Genomic DNA, 18,707 nt, shown 5'->3' on the forward strand with positions numbered 1-18,707 from the left:
AAACTAAGAAAATGGAATTTCCTCAGCACAGTAAAGTTCATTTATGAAAACCCCAAGCTAATGTCATACTCAGTGGTGAAAAACTAAAAGCTTTCCCCCTAAAATCGGGAACAAAGACAAGGATGCCTGTTTTTACCACTGCTCTTCAACATTTACTGGAAGTTCTAGCTAGGGTGATTAGACAGAAAAAAGAAATAAAAGCCATCCAGATTGGAAAGGAAGTAAAGCTAATCTTTATTTATAGATGACATAGTTCTATTTATAGAAAATCCCAAGGAATTCATAAGAAAGCTACTAGAGTTTACAAACAAGTTCAGCAAAGTTGCAAGGTACAAGAACAACACATAAAAGTCAGTTGTGGGCGGGCGCCTGGGTGGCTCATTTGGTTAAGCGACTGCTTTCGGCTCAGGTCATGATCCTGGAGTCCCTGGATCGAGTCCCGCATCGGGCTCCCTGCTCGGCAGGGAGCCTGCTTCTCCCTCTGACCCTCCCCCCTCTCATGTGCTCTCTCTCTCTCATTCTCTCTGTCTCAAATAAATAAATAAAATCTTAAAAAAAAAAAAAGTCAGTTGTGGACTTCTACACTACCAGCATTGAACAATCTGAACAGGAAATTAAGAAAACAATTCCATTTGGGGCGCCTGGGTAGCTCAGTCGTTAAGCGCCTGCCTTCAGCTCAGATCATGATCCCAGGGTCCTGGGATTGAGCCCCGCATTGGGCTCCCTGCTCAGCGGGAAGCCTGCTTCTCCCTCTCCCACTCTCCCTGCTTGTGTTCCCTCTCTCGCTGTGTCTCTCTCTGTCAAATAAATAAATAAAATCTTAAAAAAAAAAAAAGTGGAAAATAATGTGTTGGTGGAGAAGTGGAAAATTTGAACCCTCATACGTTGTTGATTTGAATGTAAAATGGTGCACTTTGGATTGGTGGTACCTTAAATATAGAATTAAATATAGCTAAAACATAGCTTAAATATAGCTGAATATTGAATTACCATACACCCCAGCAATTCCACTCTAATCCACTCTAAAGCATTGAAAGCAGGACTCAAACAGATATCTTTACATCCATGTTCATAGCAGCATTATTCATGGTAGTCAAAATGTAGATATAACCCAAGTGTCCATCCACAGATTAATGGATAAATCAAAGTGACATATCCATTCAATGGAATATTATTCAACCACAAAAAGGAATGAAATGCTGACATATGCTACAACATGGATGAACTTTGAAGACATCATGCTAAGTGAAATAAGCCAGACAGAAAAGGACAAATACTATATAATTCCACTTATATCAAATATCTGAAATTGGCAAAATCATAAAGTAGAATAGAGGTTACCAGGAACTTGGTGGAGGAAGAAATGGGAAATTATTGCTTAATGGTTACAGAGTTTCTCTGTAGGTTGATGAATTTTGGAAATAGATAGTGATGATTATTGCACAATGTTGTGAGTATAATTAATGCCACTGAATTGTACACATAAAAATGGTTAAAATGATGAATTTTCTATTTTACCAACAATAAAAAATTTAAAAGGATATATAGATAATTTTGTCTCAGAGTTATTGCTGTAAGTTATGAAGTAGAGGAGGATTGTTACTACTTCCTGGAAAAGGGGAGACAGTTTTAGCTTTAGTTAGCTGTATAAGACTCTTCATTAAGCTTATTATCAGTGTGGGCCAATTTTAGAGATGATTGACTTGTTCCAGGGTAACCCCAGTTCACATGATCCATGTAATATGACCGGACTCCAGGTTGGCAGGGGAGTCTTTCTTTGCCAATATTGGAATTTACTAAATACCTAAGTCCTGCAAGTTTGGGTGCTATATAGTTCTTTTAGAAGAACAAAGTAGAAATGTTGAGATTAAGTTTACTATCCATTTTATTCCACTTTCTTGTGAAAGGCCATTTGAAACCTGAATTGAAGTATTGTTTTTGAGGGAAATTTTTAAAGTTTCTCTCTAGAGTAACCTATTAAACCATTTACATGCTCAAATTAAGGGTTGGACAAAGTATTGTGTTTATTAAATACTAATGTAGTCTTTCAGTATTTTTTTCAAGCAGTACAGATCTGATTCCATGACCCCTTGTGACTGCTTTAATTTGTATTTTTATTTGGGTTTGTCAAAGATCCAGGATGACCATTCATTTTGGTCAGTCTCTTGTTTAGAATAAAGCAAATTAACTCATCTACTTGACTATAAAAACTCATGGATACTATATTATTTTTCAAAGAGCAATGTATTAAGTGTTTTCTAATTGTTAAATATAGCTGCTTGTATATTTCATCCAGTGTTTATAGAAGTTACTGTTGGGTAGGGACATATATTTAATCATAGTCTGCTCAAATATATTACTTTCTCTAATATTTTTAAGCTTCGAGATTCAACAGAACAATTTCAAGAATATTATAGGCAAAGATTACGCTATCAACAGCATTTAGAACAGAAGGAGCAACAACGACAGATATACCAACAAATGCTGCTTGAGGGAGGTGTGAATCAGGAAGATGGTCCTGATCAGCAGCAAAATCTTACCGAACAATTCCTTAATAGGTATGTCTTTAAGTCACTTTTTAAAATATAAAGTATTAAGGAGGGCATGTATTGCATGGAGCACTGGGTGTTATACGCAAACAATGAATCGGGAACACTGCAAAAACTAATGATGTAATGTATGGTGACTAACATAACATAATAAAAAAATTATTTCAAAGCTATTGAAAGCATGCAGTGACTGCTACTTTCCACATATAGTTTGAAATTTTAGAGCGTTTTACGTGTTTCAAGTAATGGGGAGTTACGGAATATCTTCCTTCCACAGCATTCTGAGTGTTCATCTAATTTTGTTCTTCTTCCCTTTAAACCTTTTTTCACTTCTAAGCAATGAGAGCAGAAGTGTGGTGGTTCAGCTCACAGCTGGAAGCAGATAGCCAGGTGGATCCAGCTATCCCAGGGTTGCTGAGATCCTAGGGGTCCTAGTTACTTAGCTTCTTTTTGCTTGTTTCTTCATCTACTTCACAGAATATCCATGAAGATTAAATGAGTTAATATATAAAAAATTACTTAGAATAATTCCTGGCATACAGGAAATGTACCATAAATGTAGATTATTATTGTAATTTTGATTAGGCAATGTAGTAGTGACTGTCAGTTCTTTACTTGATTCAGTAATACTAGAAGTAATCTGCTTGATACTCTGAGGGTTGTGCAAGCCAGCCTGAAATTGATTCTGACTTCAAACTTTCCCACAAGGAATGGTTATAGTGGTAATCTAAAGAGTCTAAATACGTTTCTGAACATTGCATTTGAGGATCATTTTCTTACCACCTCTGATAAGTCAGTGGCTTATCAGAATTATCCTATTTTGATGAACTGCCATTTCTGGTTCTTAGATGTCTTCTTCATATCCATAAAGGCCATGGTTGCAGTTGGATTTCCTCACCATTTATTTTTCAGTGCAAGCAGATTAGCATTAAATCAGAAGATAAAGTGGCAAGGTTCTGTGATCATAATAGTGGTAAGGGATGTACTTCCTCAGAAAAAAAAGTTAAACTGTTCAAGATGGTTTGTCCTTCCTTTAAAGACAATTATAAATAAAATTCAAATTATTTCTTGTTATTTAGCTTTTGTAAATTTCATATAAATTCTCTGTTCTTGTCTCTTATCTGTTTTTTTCTAACCCTTTAATACTTTTATTCAACCCTTTTTTCCTAGGCCCTTAGTTTTATATATCTGAGCCAGTACCAGGACTATTTTTTTTTTTTTTAAGATTTTTATTATTTACTTGACAGAAAGAGACACAGCGAGAGAGGGAACACAGCAGGGGGACTGGGAGAGGGAGAAGCAGGCTTCCCGCGGAGCAGGGAGCCCAATGCGGGGCTCGATCCCAGGACCCTGGGATCATGACCTGAGCCGAAGGCAGACGCTTAACTGACTGTGCCACTCAGGTGCTCCCTCTTCTGTATATTAAGAATGTGATTAAGTTTTCATTTTAATGTAATTGCATTGTTTTATTTTATAGGTCCATTCAAAAGCTTGGTGAATTAAACATTGGAATGGATAGCCTTGGTAATGAGGTGTCAGTGCTCAGTCAGCAATGTAACGGGAGCAAAAGCAATGGATCTAATAATTCTTCTCTAACTAGTTTTGCTACACCACCCCAAGACTCTAGTCAGAGATTAACACCTGATGCTTCAAATATTCACACAAGCACCCCGCGTAATCCTGGATCAACAAATCACATACCTTTTCTTGAGGAATCACCTTCTTGTGGAAACCAAATGTAAGTACTTTAATTTGTAAAACCTGGAAATAATAACGTCCTATTAATGATTGGAAACCTAGAAAGTTGAACTTCTCTTTGGAGCCTTACAAATAAAAGTTTTTGGAGCTCATTACACACCAAATCTTTTCCTAATCTGTCTTTATCCGTATTCTCTTCTATTAACTTCTAAATTTCTTAGGAGTCTTTGTTCTCCTATTTTTATTTTTGCTTTCTCACTAAGACAATTCTATTTTTTTATAAGTCATTTTACTCCGAGATCTTACAGTTTTATCTTCTCCCTGATTTTCTTTCTTCTTGCCATTGATACCTTTCAACCAATAATATTTTAATTCACAGACTTTGAGGGCAGAAGATGTTTTATAACATGTTGGGATGGTTGCAGCAAAACCATCTTGGCAGCTCTGACAGTTACCGCAATTAAAGACATCTTGCATATTTATGTTTTCACTAATCAGGGAAGATTTTTTATCTTGCTATCCTTAGTAAACAAGTGTTAATTTATGCAGTAGGAATAGTTAAGGAGTATGTTCTTCATCTATTCTTTTTTTTTTCAGTTTTTAATCACCCAGTGCTCATCCTCACAAGTGCACTCTTTAATCCCCATCACGTGTTTCACCTTTTCCCTTGCTACCCACCTCCTCTCTGGTAACCATTAGTTCCCTATAGGTAAGAGTCTGTTTCTTGGTTTGTCTCTTTTTTCCCCTTTGCTCATTTGTTTTGTTTCTTAAATTCCACATATGAGTTTCTTCATCTCTTCTTTTTTTTTTTTTTTTTTTTTAAGATTTATTCATTTATCAGAGCACAAGCAGGGAAGCAGCAGGCAGAGGGAGAAGCAGGCTTCCCGCTGAGCAGGGAGCCCAATGTGGGGCTCGATCCCAGGAACCTGGGACCATGACCTGAGCCGAAGGCAGACGCTAAACTGACTAAGCCACTGAGGTGTCCCTTCTTCATCTATTCTTAACATCAAACACCTTTGAGAGTGTATAATTTGGCCTTCGGATGCTTACAGAAATTAGATTGGCCTTATAAATTTTGTATCAAAAATTCTGGTTTTATATTTAAGAACAAGTTTATCTAATATTTACTTCCTTATTACAGTTTCTGTAACTGTATTTTTGCACTCCGCAAACTAGAACTCAAATTTAAAAAATTTATTTTTATTTTTATTTATTTATTTTTTAAAGATTTTATTTATTTGACAATGAGAGAGAGAGACAGAGAGCAAGCACAAGTAGGGGGAACGGCAGGCAGGGGAGAAGCAGGCTCCCCGCTGAGCAAGGCCCCCTATGTGGGGCTCGATTTCAGGACCCTGGGATCATGACCCGAGCTGAAGGCAGCCGCTTAACCAACTGAGCCACACAGGCGCCCCTGATTTTTTTTTTTTTAAATTAAAGTAACATACATACATGTTTTAAAAAGACAACACTTTGAGGCTATCTTATCCATCTTTGTCTATGATTTCTATTTCTGGTAGGCTGCCATTTTCAACCCAGCTAGCTGTTTCTTGTGCTACATATCTCCACATTCCTGAATAATGTGCTTCTGTTACTATTTTTATTATCTGTTACTTCCCTGCCAGTTAGATTTAGCTACCATACTCCTCACCCACAATACATTCACTTTGTCTACTCTTTCTTTCCAGTATGTCAGTTGGGTGGCTCAGTCATTAAGCATCTGCCTTCGGCTCAGATCATGATCTCAGGGTCCTGGGATTGAGCCGCACATCAGGCTTCCTGCTCCGCAGGAAGCCTGCTTCTCCCTCCCACTCCTCCTGCTTGTGTTCCCTCTTGCTGTGTCTCTCTCTGCCAAATAAATAAATAAAAATCTTTAAAAATAAAATAAATCAGTAATCAGTGTTAACATTACCATGACCATGTAAATGTTATTTACATCTGAGTCATGTAATATAATATGATTATGTTTCCTTTTCATACAACTTTTCTTTTTCTTTTTTTTTTTTAAAGATTTTATTTATTTATGTATTAGAGAGCGAGAGAGAGAGAAACAGCATGAGAGGGGAGAAGGTCAGAGGGAGAAGCAGGCTCGCCGCTGAGCTGGGAGCCCGATGCGGGACTCGATCCCAGGACTCCAGGATCATGACCTGAGCCGAAGGCAGTCGCTTAACCAACTGAGCCACCCAGGCGCCCCACAACTTTTATTTTTCATGGAGACATTAATTGCCTCATTTTTTGTGTCTTTGTATGTGTGCACGTACTTAATTTTCTTAGTACCTCTCACTAAACTCTCTGTTGATCGCTTGACAAAACTGTAAAATCCTAAAACTTCTCTCATTGTAGTATAAAGTATCAGGTAGTTGTCTCTTTTCCATTTATCCCCCCTGGGAGACATCCTCCAGGATCACTCTTGCTTCACTTTATATTCATTACCTCTGGGCCATCTTATTCAGGCCTGAGAGTCCTGAGACTTCCCTTCACCCTCTTCCTGGGAATTTCCTTTGCCTCTTCTCTGTATTGGATTACATGTTTTCAGGATCTCATGTAGTTTCCTAGAAATGGGCACATTAGAGGTAAAGTTTCTGAGACCTTGCATATCTAAATATTTCCCATTTTATTTGTTAGTATAGCTGAGTATAGAGGTCTAGGATGGAAATCATTCCTTGGGGTTTCAAAGGTATTGCTACATGTTTCAGTGTTCTTGTTAAGAAGTCTGACGCTGTTGTGACCTGATCCTTTGTATGAAGACTGTTGCTTTTTCCATCTGGCATTTTTTAGGACTTTCTCTTCCCTGATGTTCTAAAAATTTCATGATGATATATATCACAATAAGTCTATTTTCCTTCCATTCTTCTGGGTACTAATGGGTCCTTTTAGGCTAGAAACTTAAGTTCTGGGAAATTGCAAAAATTTTTTTTATCTAGCAATTTCTTCACCTCCATTTTCTATTGGTTATTTTCTACCATATTGTTATTTTCTAAGCTCTTATTCTCTAATTTTCCTTAAAAAAATTTTTAGGTCTCATTCTTGTTTCCTGGATTTATTATTTCCTCTTACATCTCTAAGAATTTAAATTATGTTTTTGTAGGTTTTGTTTCCTCCCTCCTTCCAAATTCCTTTTGCTGTTTTTTTTTTTAAGTTTTTATTTAAATTCCAGTTAGTTAACATACAGTATAATATTAGTTTCAGTTGTACAGTTTAGTGATTCAACACTTACATGCAACACCCAGGGCTCATCATAGCAAGTGCACTTCTTAATCCCCATCATCTATTTATCTCTTCCCCCTACCCACTTCCCCTCTGGTAACCATCGGTTTGTCCTCTGTAGTTAGAGTTTGTATCTTGGTTTACCTCTCTCTTTTTTCCCTTTACTTGTTTGTTTTGTTTCTTAAATTCCACATATGAGTGAAATCATATGGTATTTGTCTTTTTCTGACTTATTTCACTTAGCATAATACTTTCTGGCTCCATCCACATCATTGCAAATGGCAAGATTTTATTCTTTATGCTGAATAATATTCCATTGTGTATACCACATTTTCTTTATCCATTCTTCAAGCACTGGACACCTGGGCTGCTTCCATAATTTGGCTATTGTAAATAATGCTGCTATAAACATATAATTTTATGTGCATGTATCCCTTTGAATTAGTGTTTTACATTCTTTGGATAAATATCTAGTAGTGCAATTGCTGCATTGTAGGGTAGTTCTATCTTTAACTTCTTGAGGGAATCTTCATACTGTTTTCCAGAGTGGCTGCACCAGTTTGCATTCCCACCAACAGTGCAAGAGGGTTCCCCTTTCTCCACATCCTTGCCAACACCTGTTGTTTCTTGTGTTGTTGCTTTTAGCCATTCTGACAGATGTGAGGTGATATCTCATTGTAGTTTTGATTTGTTATATCACAAAGCTATAGTGATCAAAACAGCATGGTACTGACATAAAAATAGACACATAGATCAAGAGAACAGAATAGAAAACCCAGAAATGAACCCACAACTATATAGTCAATTAATCTCTGACAAAGCAGGAAAGAATAACCAATGGGAAAAGGATAGTCTCTTTAACAAATGGTGTTGGGAAAATTGGACAACAACATGCAAAAGAATGAAACTGGACCAGTTTCTTGTACCATACACAAAAATAAATTCAAAATGGATTAAAGACCTAAATGTGAGATAAGAAACCATTAAAATCCTAGAGGAGAACACAGGCAGCAAACTCTTTGGATATTTGCTGTAGCATCTTCTTACTAGATATGCCTCCTGAGGCAAGGGAAACATGTTGAAAGCAAAAATAAACCATTGGGACTTCATCAAAATGAAAAGCTTCTGTACAGTGAAGGAAACAATCAGCAAAATTAAAAAGTAACCTTTGGAATTGAAGAAGATATTTGCAAATAACATATCTGATACAGGGTTAGTATCCAAAATATATAAAGCACTTACAAAATTCAACACCCCAAAAACAATTCAATTAAAAAATGAGCAGAAGACATACATACACATATTTCCAAAGACATACAGATGGCCAACAGACACATGAAGAAATACTCAATATCACTTATCAGGGAGATACAAACCAAATTCCTTTTTCTGTTGTTTGTTTTCTTTTTAAGATTTAATTTATTAGAGAGAGAGAGCTCGTGCACAAGCAGGGGGAGGGACAGAGGAAGAAGCAGACTCCCCACTGAGTGCAGAGCCTGACTTGAGGCTTGATCCCAGGACCTTGAGATCATGACCTGATCCGAAGTCAGACACTTTACCAACTGAGCCACCCAGGCACCCCACTTTTTCTGTTTGTTTTAGTCTCTGGCTTTTATCTAGGAGGCTTTCTTCAAGTATCTGGAAATCTTTGACTATCTGTAAAGAGTGAGGCATAAAGAAAAAAAAAAAGCTGACTGGGAGGAAGGCTATGTATATGATGGATCTGTCTCCATGACAAAAAGTGATTAAGGGGAAACATTGTTTTATTGAAGACTCTTAACTGTCAGTTTCTGTTAGTCTTTTCTCTTGGGTCAGATAATTTTCCTAAAGAGCAGTCCAAGTCCTGCCTGGGTTAATATTTAAGCATAGCATCCAGGATTCTAGAACTCAGCAGGGGAAAGCTACCTGACATCTCACTATAAAATTTTTAATCTCCTTTCCACTTTCTCACTCCCTCCTTTCAACTATGCTTGGTGTCACTGAGTCCCAGAGCCTCTGAAGAAATGGCTTCAGAGAGTTACTTTGGGGTCAGTGTGGGTCATTTGCCAAAAAAATAAATATTAGAGATTGAAAGGATCAATTTAGTTTCTGTTTTATATTCAGAGTAAACTTTATTTGAATTTCTATTCATACAGCTCATCAGAACATTCAGTCATTAATCCACCTCTTGGAGATTCTTCAGGGAATCTATCAAGGTCAAGAGGGGAAGAGGTAATACTTTGGGGAAGAAATTTTCATTATTATTTTTATATATACCTGGAGATATTGCTAAGAAATTCTCAATTCATAGAACCATTTTTAGAAATAATTGTTACTGTTGATGATGTTATTTGTCTTGAGGTAGTTGAGCTTTCACTGGTTAAGTTGCCTCAGAAAATATTTGAAAGTATTCATTTTAATGGCCCCAGGAGCAATCTTGGCTCATGAGTTGGGGCTGTGCACTACTCTCTGGTCCCTATGGTTAATTTGTTCAGATATTATTGGTATTTCTTTTGGGCTTCTCTTCAATGCAGCTGTTTTTGCTTTGGAACCAGACATCCTTCCCTAAACTACTATATAGCTTCATTCTATCTTATTTTCTTTAGCTCAAATTTTAACCTCATAAACAAAACCATTATTTCAGATGTTTATGGGGCCAAACAGGTAACATAAATGAATAAAATTGACTTACGTGATAAGCACATGAGAATATTTGTCCCTTGCACAAAGAAATATGCTTATCTAGTATTTCCAGTTCTTTTGGTTTTCAGGAAATTATAGGAATGTAGATTTTTATGTGAAATCTATTTTAAAAATAGAACATGTTTCTTAAAATATTTAAATACACTAAAGAAGAGCAAATAAAGTTAATTGGTGGCTCTGCCACATCTGTTTTAAAGCAACCCTTGGTAATTATCATTAGTGTGCTATAGGCCATTTAATCAGTTAGTCATTTCCCTCTCTTTTTCTCTTATCTACCATTGCTGTTCATTTGGCAGTCACATTTCTTGTGTGCAGGTTAATGGAAAATGTAGCATTTCTAATCAAATAAATTCAAATGAATAATAAAAGAATTTAATTCAATTATGTAAGACAGACATGGTATGACCTATCAGGTTTTCCCCTTATTCCCCCATGAGGATGTATTTATTGCATGAATACATAAAAGTTTGTGTAGGGAGAGACATAATCTCTTCATTGGTATAGTCACTATGGGTCCTAGAGCTGAAGTGACTTGCCTTTGTGTGTGTACTTGACATCCTTACTTCCCAAGGGCAGGATTTAGTTAGGTCTGTTGACTACACCCAGTCTAGCGGTCCCTGTTCCAGGTCCAGTCCATTGTGGTCAGGGTAGCAGGGTAGTTTCAAATGATATTAATAGCAGGAGTCATCAAAGCTTTTATATAGAATTGCTTCAGCTTGCCTTCCTCAGAAGAGGACAGATAAATTGACAGTTTAAAATAAAAATGAGGTTCAAATTAAATGTGATTAAAATCATTTTTATAATTTTAAAGGAGTATTTTACAATTTCAGTTTGAAATATTAAAGTATTCATTGCTGGAGATAATGGTAAACTATCCTCCCCCACCCCCACCCAAGTGGAAGTGGATTGAGTCATAGTCTTTTATACTTCCTACTTTTAGAAACACAAATGATATTATGTTAATTCTATTTTATTTTTTATTTTATTTTATTTTTTAAAGAATTTGACAGAGAGAGACACAGCAAGAGAGGGAACACAAGCAGGGGGAGTGGGAGAGGGAGAAGCAGGCTTCCCGCTGAGCAGGGAGCCTGATGCGGGGCTCGATCCCAGCACCCTGGGATCATGACACGAGCCGAAGGCAGACACTTAACGACAGCCACCCAGGCGCCCCGATATTATGTTAATTTTATAAAAAATATATATGTGGGCTGTTTTTTTCTTGATAGTTAAAGATAACTTTATATGAGAATGCATAGTCTTATGTTTTGTCATAGTAAGCAAAGAAAAACTTCAGTGGTTATGAGCTTTCTGAACTTAGTTCAGCAATGGGCAGCAAAAAAGGAAAAATTTGGGTTAATTTGGATTTGTCATTTAAAATAATACGTGATTATAATAGGTAGTGAACATAAAGTGATAAAGTGAATAATACTCTTCAAATGAATTTAAAATGGGCTAAAGATGAATTTTTTCAAATTCATTTTTTTCATAAGATGACTTTCATATTTATTCTTTCCACAGGATGACAAATCAAAAAAACAATTTGTTTGTATTAATACCCTAGAAGACACACAAGCTGTTAGAGCAGTGGCTTTTCATCCGGGTGGTGGTTTATATGCTGTAGGTTCAAATTCAAAAACTCTGAGAGTATGTGCCTATCCAGAAGTAATTGATCCAAGGTAAGGATAGGTGGTTTGTACTATCATTCTTGCTTTAGTTTTTAATTTAGCTATATTGGTTCCTTTTTCAGAATTGCCATTCAGTAGTGTTTAATTTTTATTTCTTTTTATTAAGCTTTAAAATTTTATTTATTTATTTATTTATTTATTTATTTATTTATTTATTTATTTATTCTTAACAAGGATTTAATTTCAACCTCCCTGAAGCTCAGTGAGGTAGATCATTTACAGATGGGTAAAATTTTTATTTTCAATGCTTAAGAAATATAAGAATCATTGACTAATTTTATTTATTTATTTATTTTTAAGATTTTTATTTATTTATTTGACAGAGAGAGACACAGCGAGAGAGAGAACACAAGCAGGGGGAGTGGGAGAGGGAGAAGCAGGCTTCCCACTGAGCAGGGAGCCCAATGCGGGGCTCGATCCCAGGACCCTGAGATCATGACCTGAGCCGAAGGCAGATGCTTAACGACTGAGCCACCCAGGCGCCCCCCATTGACTAATTTTAGAAATTTTTGTCATAAAATGTTTTGATTAGGTCATGAATTAGATATGCAACTAAAAAGAATCTTTTGATCTGATCTATTTTCTAGATCAGTATTAAGCACCTTCTAGGTATTGGCTATTTATCAGTCTTATTTTTCTGTTTTTAATTATGAAACTTCAAACATATACAAAAGTAGAGATTAGTACAGTGAAATGAAGTAATTGTCAAGATTTTTGTCCCATTTGCTTCATCCTTTTTGTTTGTTTGCTAAGGTATTTTAAGGTAAAATCCTAGATATGTCACTTCACCCTTTAGGATGAATCTCCAAAAACATGTACATTTTCTTACATAGATTTGATGTTATCATATCTAATAATTTCTTTAGTATCCTAATATTAGTCTGTGTTTTAAAGTGCAGGTAAGGTGCTTTTACTCCACTAAACCAATGTCTGACTCCCATTAAAAGCCACACCCTTGAGGAGCATGGTTATTCAGGACATTCCACAGCCATGCCTGCAGCTCCTCACCTACTACAGTGTCCATCCCGCTCAGTCTCCAGAACGCCTTGGCCTTCTCCCTGCTCGCCCCACAGACTGTTTCCCATACTGCACATTTAGCTGGCACTTTCCCTACAATATTTTACCTTCACTGGAGCTATTCTCCTGCCATCATCTTTTTCTGTAAAAATTCTTCCTGTCCTTTAAGACCTAGTACTTTGTACTGGACCAGAACACTTATACCTGCCTTACTGTGTGTGGATAGTCATGACATCAACCCTTGCCAGATTTGAAACTCCAGAAAGAGTTCTTGCTTTTATTTTTTATGGATCCCTTGCCTTCCCTCAGCCCCAATCAATTGCTCATATTATATGTTTAATGTTTTTTGAACTTTCTGAATTTGGAAGCATTAGTAACTCTTTTTTCATTCTTCTGTGTTTCTGAGTTAAAATCCACGAAAAATATGTGAAATGGAGACTTTTTAAAAAATAATCTTATTTCCTATGTGGTCTGAAATAGGAGTTAGGTTAGTCTAATAATAGTTCATAGTTTTACTTTTGGATTTTAAATATGCTTTAAATTTATTTCTTCCAAGATTTTGAAAATTGTTATTGACATGTTGTCTGATACTTTTTTGCTCCCTCCCTCAAAAATATAATATAGAACTTCATTAACTTTAGCAAGCAAGAAATTGAAATGTCTTTCTGTAATTTTTCTTTTTAGTGCACATGACATCCCTAAGCAGCCAGTGGTACGTTTTAAAAGGAATAAACATCATAAAGGATCCATTTACTGTGTGGCCTGGAGTCCTTGTGGGCAGTTATTAGCAACAGGATCAAATGACAAACATGTCAAAGTTTTGCCCTTCAATGCAGAGACTTGTAATGCAACAGGTAGGTCCCAAGTATGTAAGCAGTAGCTTACCAGTGTATTCTTTTTTTTTTTTTTAAAGATTTTTATTTCTTTATTTATTGAGAGAGAGAGAGAGAATGATAGAGAGCATGAGAGGGGGGAGGGTCAGAGGGAGAAGCAGACTCCCCGCTGAGCAGGGAGCCGGATGCGGGACTCCATCCTGGGACTCCAGGATCATGACCTGAGCCGAAGGCAGTCGCTTAACCAACTGAGCCACCCAGGCGCCCTTACCAATGTATTCTTAATGTTTTCCCTGTGTTGTATCTTTGATATATCTCTGTATTATTTTCTTTTTTTTTTAAAGATTTTATTTATTTGAGAGAGAGAGAATGAGAGAGAGCACATGAGAGGGGGGAGGGTCGGAGGGAGAAGCAGACTCCCTGCAGAGCAGGGAGCCCCATGCGGGACTCGATCCAGGGACTCCAGGATCATGACCTGAGCCGAAGGCAGTCGCCCAACCAACTGAGCCACCCAGGCGCCCTCTCTGTATTATTTTCAATATAATCTAAGAATATAGCCTTAAGGAGAGTTTTTTTTTAATATTATAATTGCTTAGTTGCCTTCATAAGGCATGATTCTTCTTTAGTAAGTTCTTATAGTTGTTGTCTAATAATTAGAAAACTGTTGTTATCAGGGACACCTGGGTGGCTCAGTTGGTTAAGCCTCGGCCTTTGGCTCAGGTCATGATCTCAGGGTCCTGAGATCGAGCCCCGCATCGGGTTCCCTGCTCAGTGGGGAGTCTGCTTCTTCCTCTTCCTCTGCCACTCCACCTGCTTGTGCTCGCTCGCTCTCTCTCTCTCAAATAAAATAAATAAATAATATCTTAAAAAAATTATTGTTAGTAGTTTACTAACAGTGCATTAATGAATATGTTACAGAGTGTACCTGTCTTCTCTTTCATTTCATTAGAAGATAACTATGTATAGCTCTGTTTTAGGTATGATGATAACTGAATCAGTATTTTGATTTCTTAAAGTTCTTTGCTGGGGTGCCTGGGTGGCTCAGTTGGTTAAGTGTCTATCTTTGGCTCAGGTCATGACCCCGAAGTCTTGGGATCGAGTCCCAAGTCAGGCTCCCTGCTCAGCTGGGAGCCTGCTTCTCCCCCCAGCTCATGCTCTCGCTTGCTCTCTCTGTCTCTCTCAAGTGAATAAATAAAAAATCTTAAAAAATAAAAAAAACAAAAAAAACCTTAAAGTTCTTTGCTCAGTAAAGTGAAATTGATTATAGTATTAATCCCTAAATGAAAATATAAACCACACCTCTCTACCATTATTCTTGCTTAGTTTTGAGACAGTTTAGCAATCTCAAATTATCACAGTAAGTTGAGCAGCATCTTTTTTTTTAAATTCTTATTGTTGTTTCAGGACCGGATCTGGAATTTAGTATGCATGATGGGACAATTAGAGACTTGGCATTTATGGAAGGCCCAGAAAGTGGTGGAGCTATTTTGATAAGTGCTGGAGCAGGGGACTGTAACATTTATACAACTGATTGTCAAAGAGGACAGGGCCTGCATGCTCTGAGTGGACATACCGGTATGCAATAGTCTTAGATGCTACTTTTCATTTTGTTCAAGCTGTGCTTTTTCTCCGTCTGCATTTTCATTAATGTGGTATATTTTATCAAAAGGGACTTCTTCAAGACAGGAAATTTTTATTTTAAAAATTTAAATTGGGAACTTTGGATAACAACACAGTAATGATAAATAACATTTCCCTGGTGTGCTAAATCCTTTGCTTATACAGATAATTCCTTAATTTAATCCTCACAACAACCTTATAAGTCACGAAGTTTTAGCTCTTTCTTACACATGAAATAAAACTTGAAAAGGCAAGACCTGACCAGTATCTTACAACTAAACATAGCAGAACTGAGATATGACCTCAGGTCTGTCTCTTGCAAAGCCAGTGTTCTAATAACCACACAAGCCTGTGCTTTGCCATAATTTGCTATAATTTAAAATGATAATATTTTTTCAGTACTAATTATGATATCCTGAACTACTGAATCACAAAACAGATTCTTTAGTATGGTTTTCATGTTGTGGATTTTACTGAATTTAATTTTTTAAAAATTGCCAATATGGGGTGCCTGGGTGGCTCAGTCGGTTAAGTGTCTGCCTTCAGCTCAGGTCATGATCTCAGGGTCCTGGGATCGAGCCCCGCATCAGGCTCTCTGCTCAGTGGGGAGGGGAGTGTGCTGCTCTCTCTCACTCTCCCTGTGTGCTCCCTCTCTCACAAAGAAATAAATAAAATCTTAAAAATAAAATAAGTAAAATTGCCAATATATTTGATACATGTGGAAAATCTCTACCAGTCAGTGTATTTGATTAACTAGATCAACACATGCCCAATAATGAGGAGTACCTACCTTTGAATGTGTTAAGGAAAAGTACTGTTTGTTTCACAGTAGTAACTGAGTATATGATCTTTTATAGGCCATATTTTAGCACTTTATACCTGGAGTGGCTGGATGATTGCATCTGGTTCCCAAGATAAGACTGTTAGGTTTTGGGATCTTCGGGTACCAAGCTGTGTTCGTGTTGTTGGCACAACATTCCATGGGACTGGTAGGTTTTTGGAATTTAAATGAATTTATATGAGAAAGAAACTTTGTAAAATGCACTTATCTACTTCCTCTCCCCTGCAACACATATGTTAAAAAAACAGGAACAAATAGTAAAGTAAATACTTGGTATTTCATTGATTACCTTAAGTTCTTTCAGAATACTTCCATCTGTTACTCTCTTTGTATAAATAAAATTCAGCTCAGGAGACTGAAGCCCAGGGAGATAAAGTGTCATGCCCTAATTACTATGTTAACAGGGCTATTTTGTTTTTTTCCTTTTTTTTATTATTATGTTCAGTTAACCAACATATAGTACATCATTAGTTTTTGATGTAGTGTTCAATGATTCATTAATTGCCTATAATACCCAGTGCTCATCACAACATGTTAGCAGGGCTATTTTAGAACTCAGACCTTTAAAAAAAAAGTCTTTTTTTTTTTTAAATACATAGTGCAGAAATTGAAATTAAACAAAATCATTTTCTTCCTACTCCTATTCCTTGGTGTCTCCCTAACGGACCAGTTTCTTATTTATTCCTCTATACATAATCTGTAAGTATATAAACAAGTTTGTATATATCATAATCTTCTGTCTTCTTTAAACATATGTATACATGCACACAGAAATGGTAGCATATAATACATGCCTCACATTTTAAACTTAACAATATACCTTGAATTTTTCCATGTAAACTGAGGATACTGCTCTTTGTGTTGTATCACCTTTTTAAAACACTGGTATTTAAGAGTGTTTCAGTATCCTGCCATTTATTTTATTTTAGACTCCCTTTTCTGCCTGTGTGTGTGTGTGTGTGTGTGTATCTCCACTGATGAATGGATAAAGAAAATGTGTGTGTGCATATATATATTTAATACACATGTATTATATATATATACACACACACATTTTCTTTATCCATTCATCAGTTGATGGACACCTTCCATAATTGGAAGTCCAATGCATACTTCCATAATTTGGCTATTGTAAATAATACTGCTATAAATGTATCATCTTATATGAATGTATCCCTTTGATTGTTTTTGCATTCTTTGGATAAATACCTAGTAATGCAATTGCTGCATTGTAGGGTAGGTTTATCTTTCTTTAACTTTTTGAGGAACCTTTATACTGTTGTTTCTTGTGTTGTTGCTTTTAGCCATTCTGAAAGGTGCGAGGTGATATCTCATTATTTACATTTCCCTGATGGTAATTGATGATGAACATCTTTTTGTGTGTCTGTTGGCCATCTGTATGACTTATTTGGAGAAATGTCTGTTCATGTCTCTGCCCATTTTTAATTGGATTATTTGGTTTTTTGGTGTTGAGCTGAATAAGTGCTTTATAGATTTTGGATGCTAACCCTTTATCAGATAATGTCATTTGCAAATGTCTTCTCCCATCCTGTGGGTTGCCTTTTAGTTCTGTTGATTGTTTTCTTTCCTGTACAGATGCTTTTTATTTTGATGTAGTCCCAGTAGTTTATTTTTGCTTTTGCTTCCCTTGCTTCAGGAGACATATCTAGAAAAAAGCTGCTTTGGCCAATGTCAGAGAAGTTACTGCCTGTGTTTTCTTCTAGTATTTTTATGGTTTCAGGTCTCACATTTAGGTCTTTAATCGATTTTGAATTTATTTTTGTGTATGGTATAAAAATCTGATCCAATTTCATTCTTCTGCAGGTGGCTGTCCAGTTTTCCCAACACCATTTGTTGAGGAGACTCTCTTTTTCCCATTGGATATTCTTTCCTGCTATGTCAAAGATTAATTGACCATATAGTTGTGGGTTCATTTCTGGGTTTTCTTTTCTGTTCTATTGATCTATGTGCCTATTTTTATGCCAGTACCATAATGTTTTGATGACGACAGCTTTGTAATATAATCTGAAGTCCAGAATTGTGATGCCTCCAGCTTTACTTTTCAAGATTGCTTTGGCTATTTGGGATCTTTTTTGGTTCCATACAAATTTTAGAATTGTTTGTTTTAGTTCTGTGAAAAATGCTATTGGTATTTTGATGGTGATTGCATTAAATGTGTAGATTGCTCTGGGTAGTGTAGGCATTTTAACAATATTCTTCCAATCCATGAGCATGGAATGTCTTTCCATTTCTTTGTGTCGTCTTCAGTTTCTTTCATCAGTGTTTTATAGTTTTCAGAGCAGACCTCTTTCACCTCTTTGGTTAGATTTATTCCTAGGTATCTTATTATTTTTGGTGCAGTTGTAAGTGGGATTGTTTTCTTAATTTCTCTTTCCTCTGCTTCATTATTGGTGTATAAAATGCAACAGATTTCTGTACATTGATATTGTATCCTATGACTTTACTAAATCCGTTTATTCTAGCAGTTTTTCAGAGTCTTTCAGGTTTTTTCTCTCTCTCTTTATATGTATATATATATATACACACACACGTATAGGTCATCTACAAATAGTGAAAG

The 18,707-nt window shown here is 36.3% G+C and overlaps 1 protein-coding gene across 6 annotated transcripts in view; it reads left to right on the plus strand.

Moving 5' to 3' along the window:
* Positions 1-18,707, plus strand: part of WDR47 (WD repeat domain 47) — a 56,788-nt gene that overhangs the window by 31,913 nt on the left and 6,168 nt on the right. For all 6 annotated transcript variants that reach the window (XM_064588716.1, XM_064588713.1, XM_064588712.1 and 3 more), the window contains 7 exons: positions 2,380-2,558; positions 4,027-4,287; positions 9,587-9,662; positions 11,652-11,809; positions 13,520-13,689; positions 15,073-15,243; positions 16,146-16,277. In XM_064588716.1, the coding sequence (XP_064444786.1) occupies positions 2,380-2,558; positions 4,027-4,287; positions 9,587-9,662; positions 11,652-11,809; positions 13,520-13,689; positions 15,073-15,243; positions 16,146-16,277 (1,147 nt within the window). The remainder of the gene's footprint in view (positions 1-2,379; positions 2,559-4,026; positions 4,288-9,586; positions 9,663-11,651; positions 11,810-13,519; positions 13,690-15,072; positions 15,244-16,145; positions 16,278-18,707) is intronic.

The sequence above is a fragment of the Mirounga angustirostris genome, unplaced genomic scaffold (assembly GCF_029215605.1).
Source record: "Mirounga angustirostris isolate CCGP_5_RB_7025 unplaced genomic scaffold, mMirAng1.0.hap1 SCAF_4, whole genome shotgun sequence".
NCBI lineage: Eukaryota > Metazoa > Chordata > Mammalia > Carnivora > Phocidae > Mirounga > Mirounga angustirostris.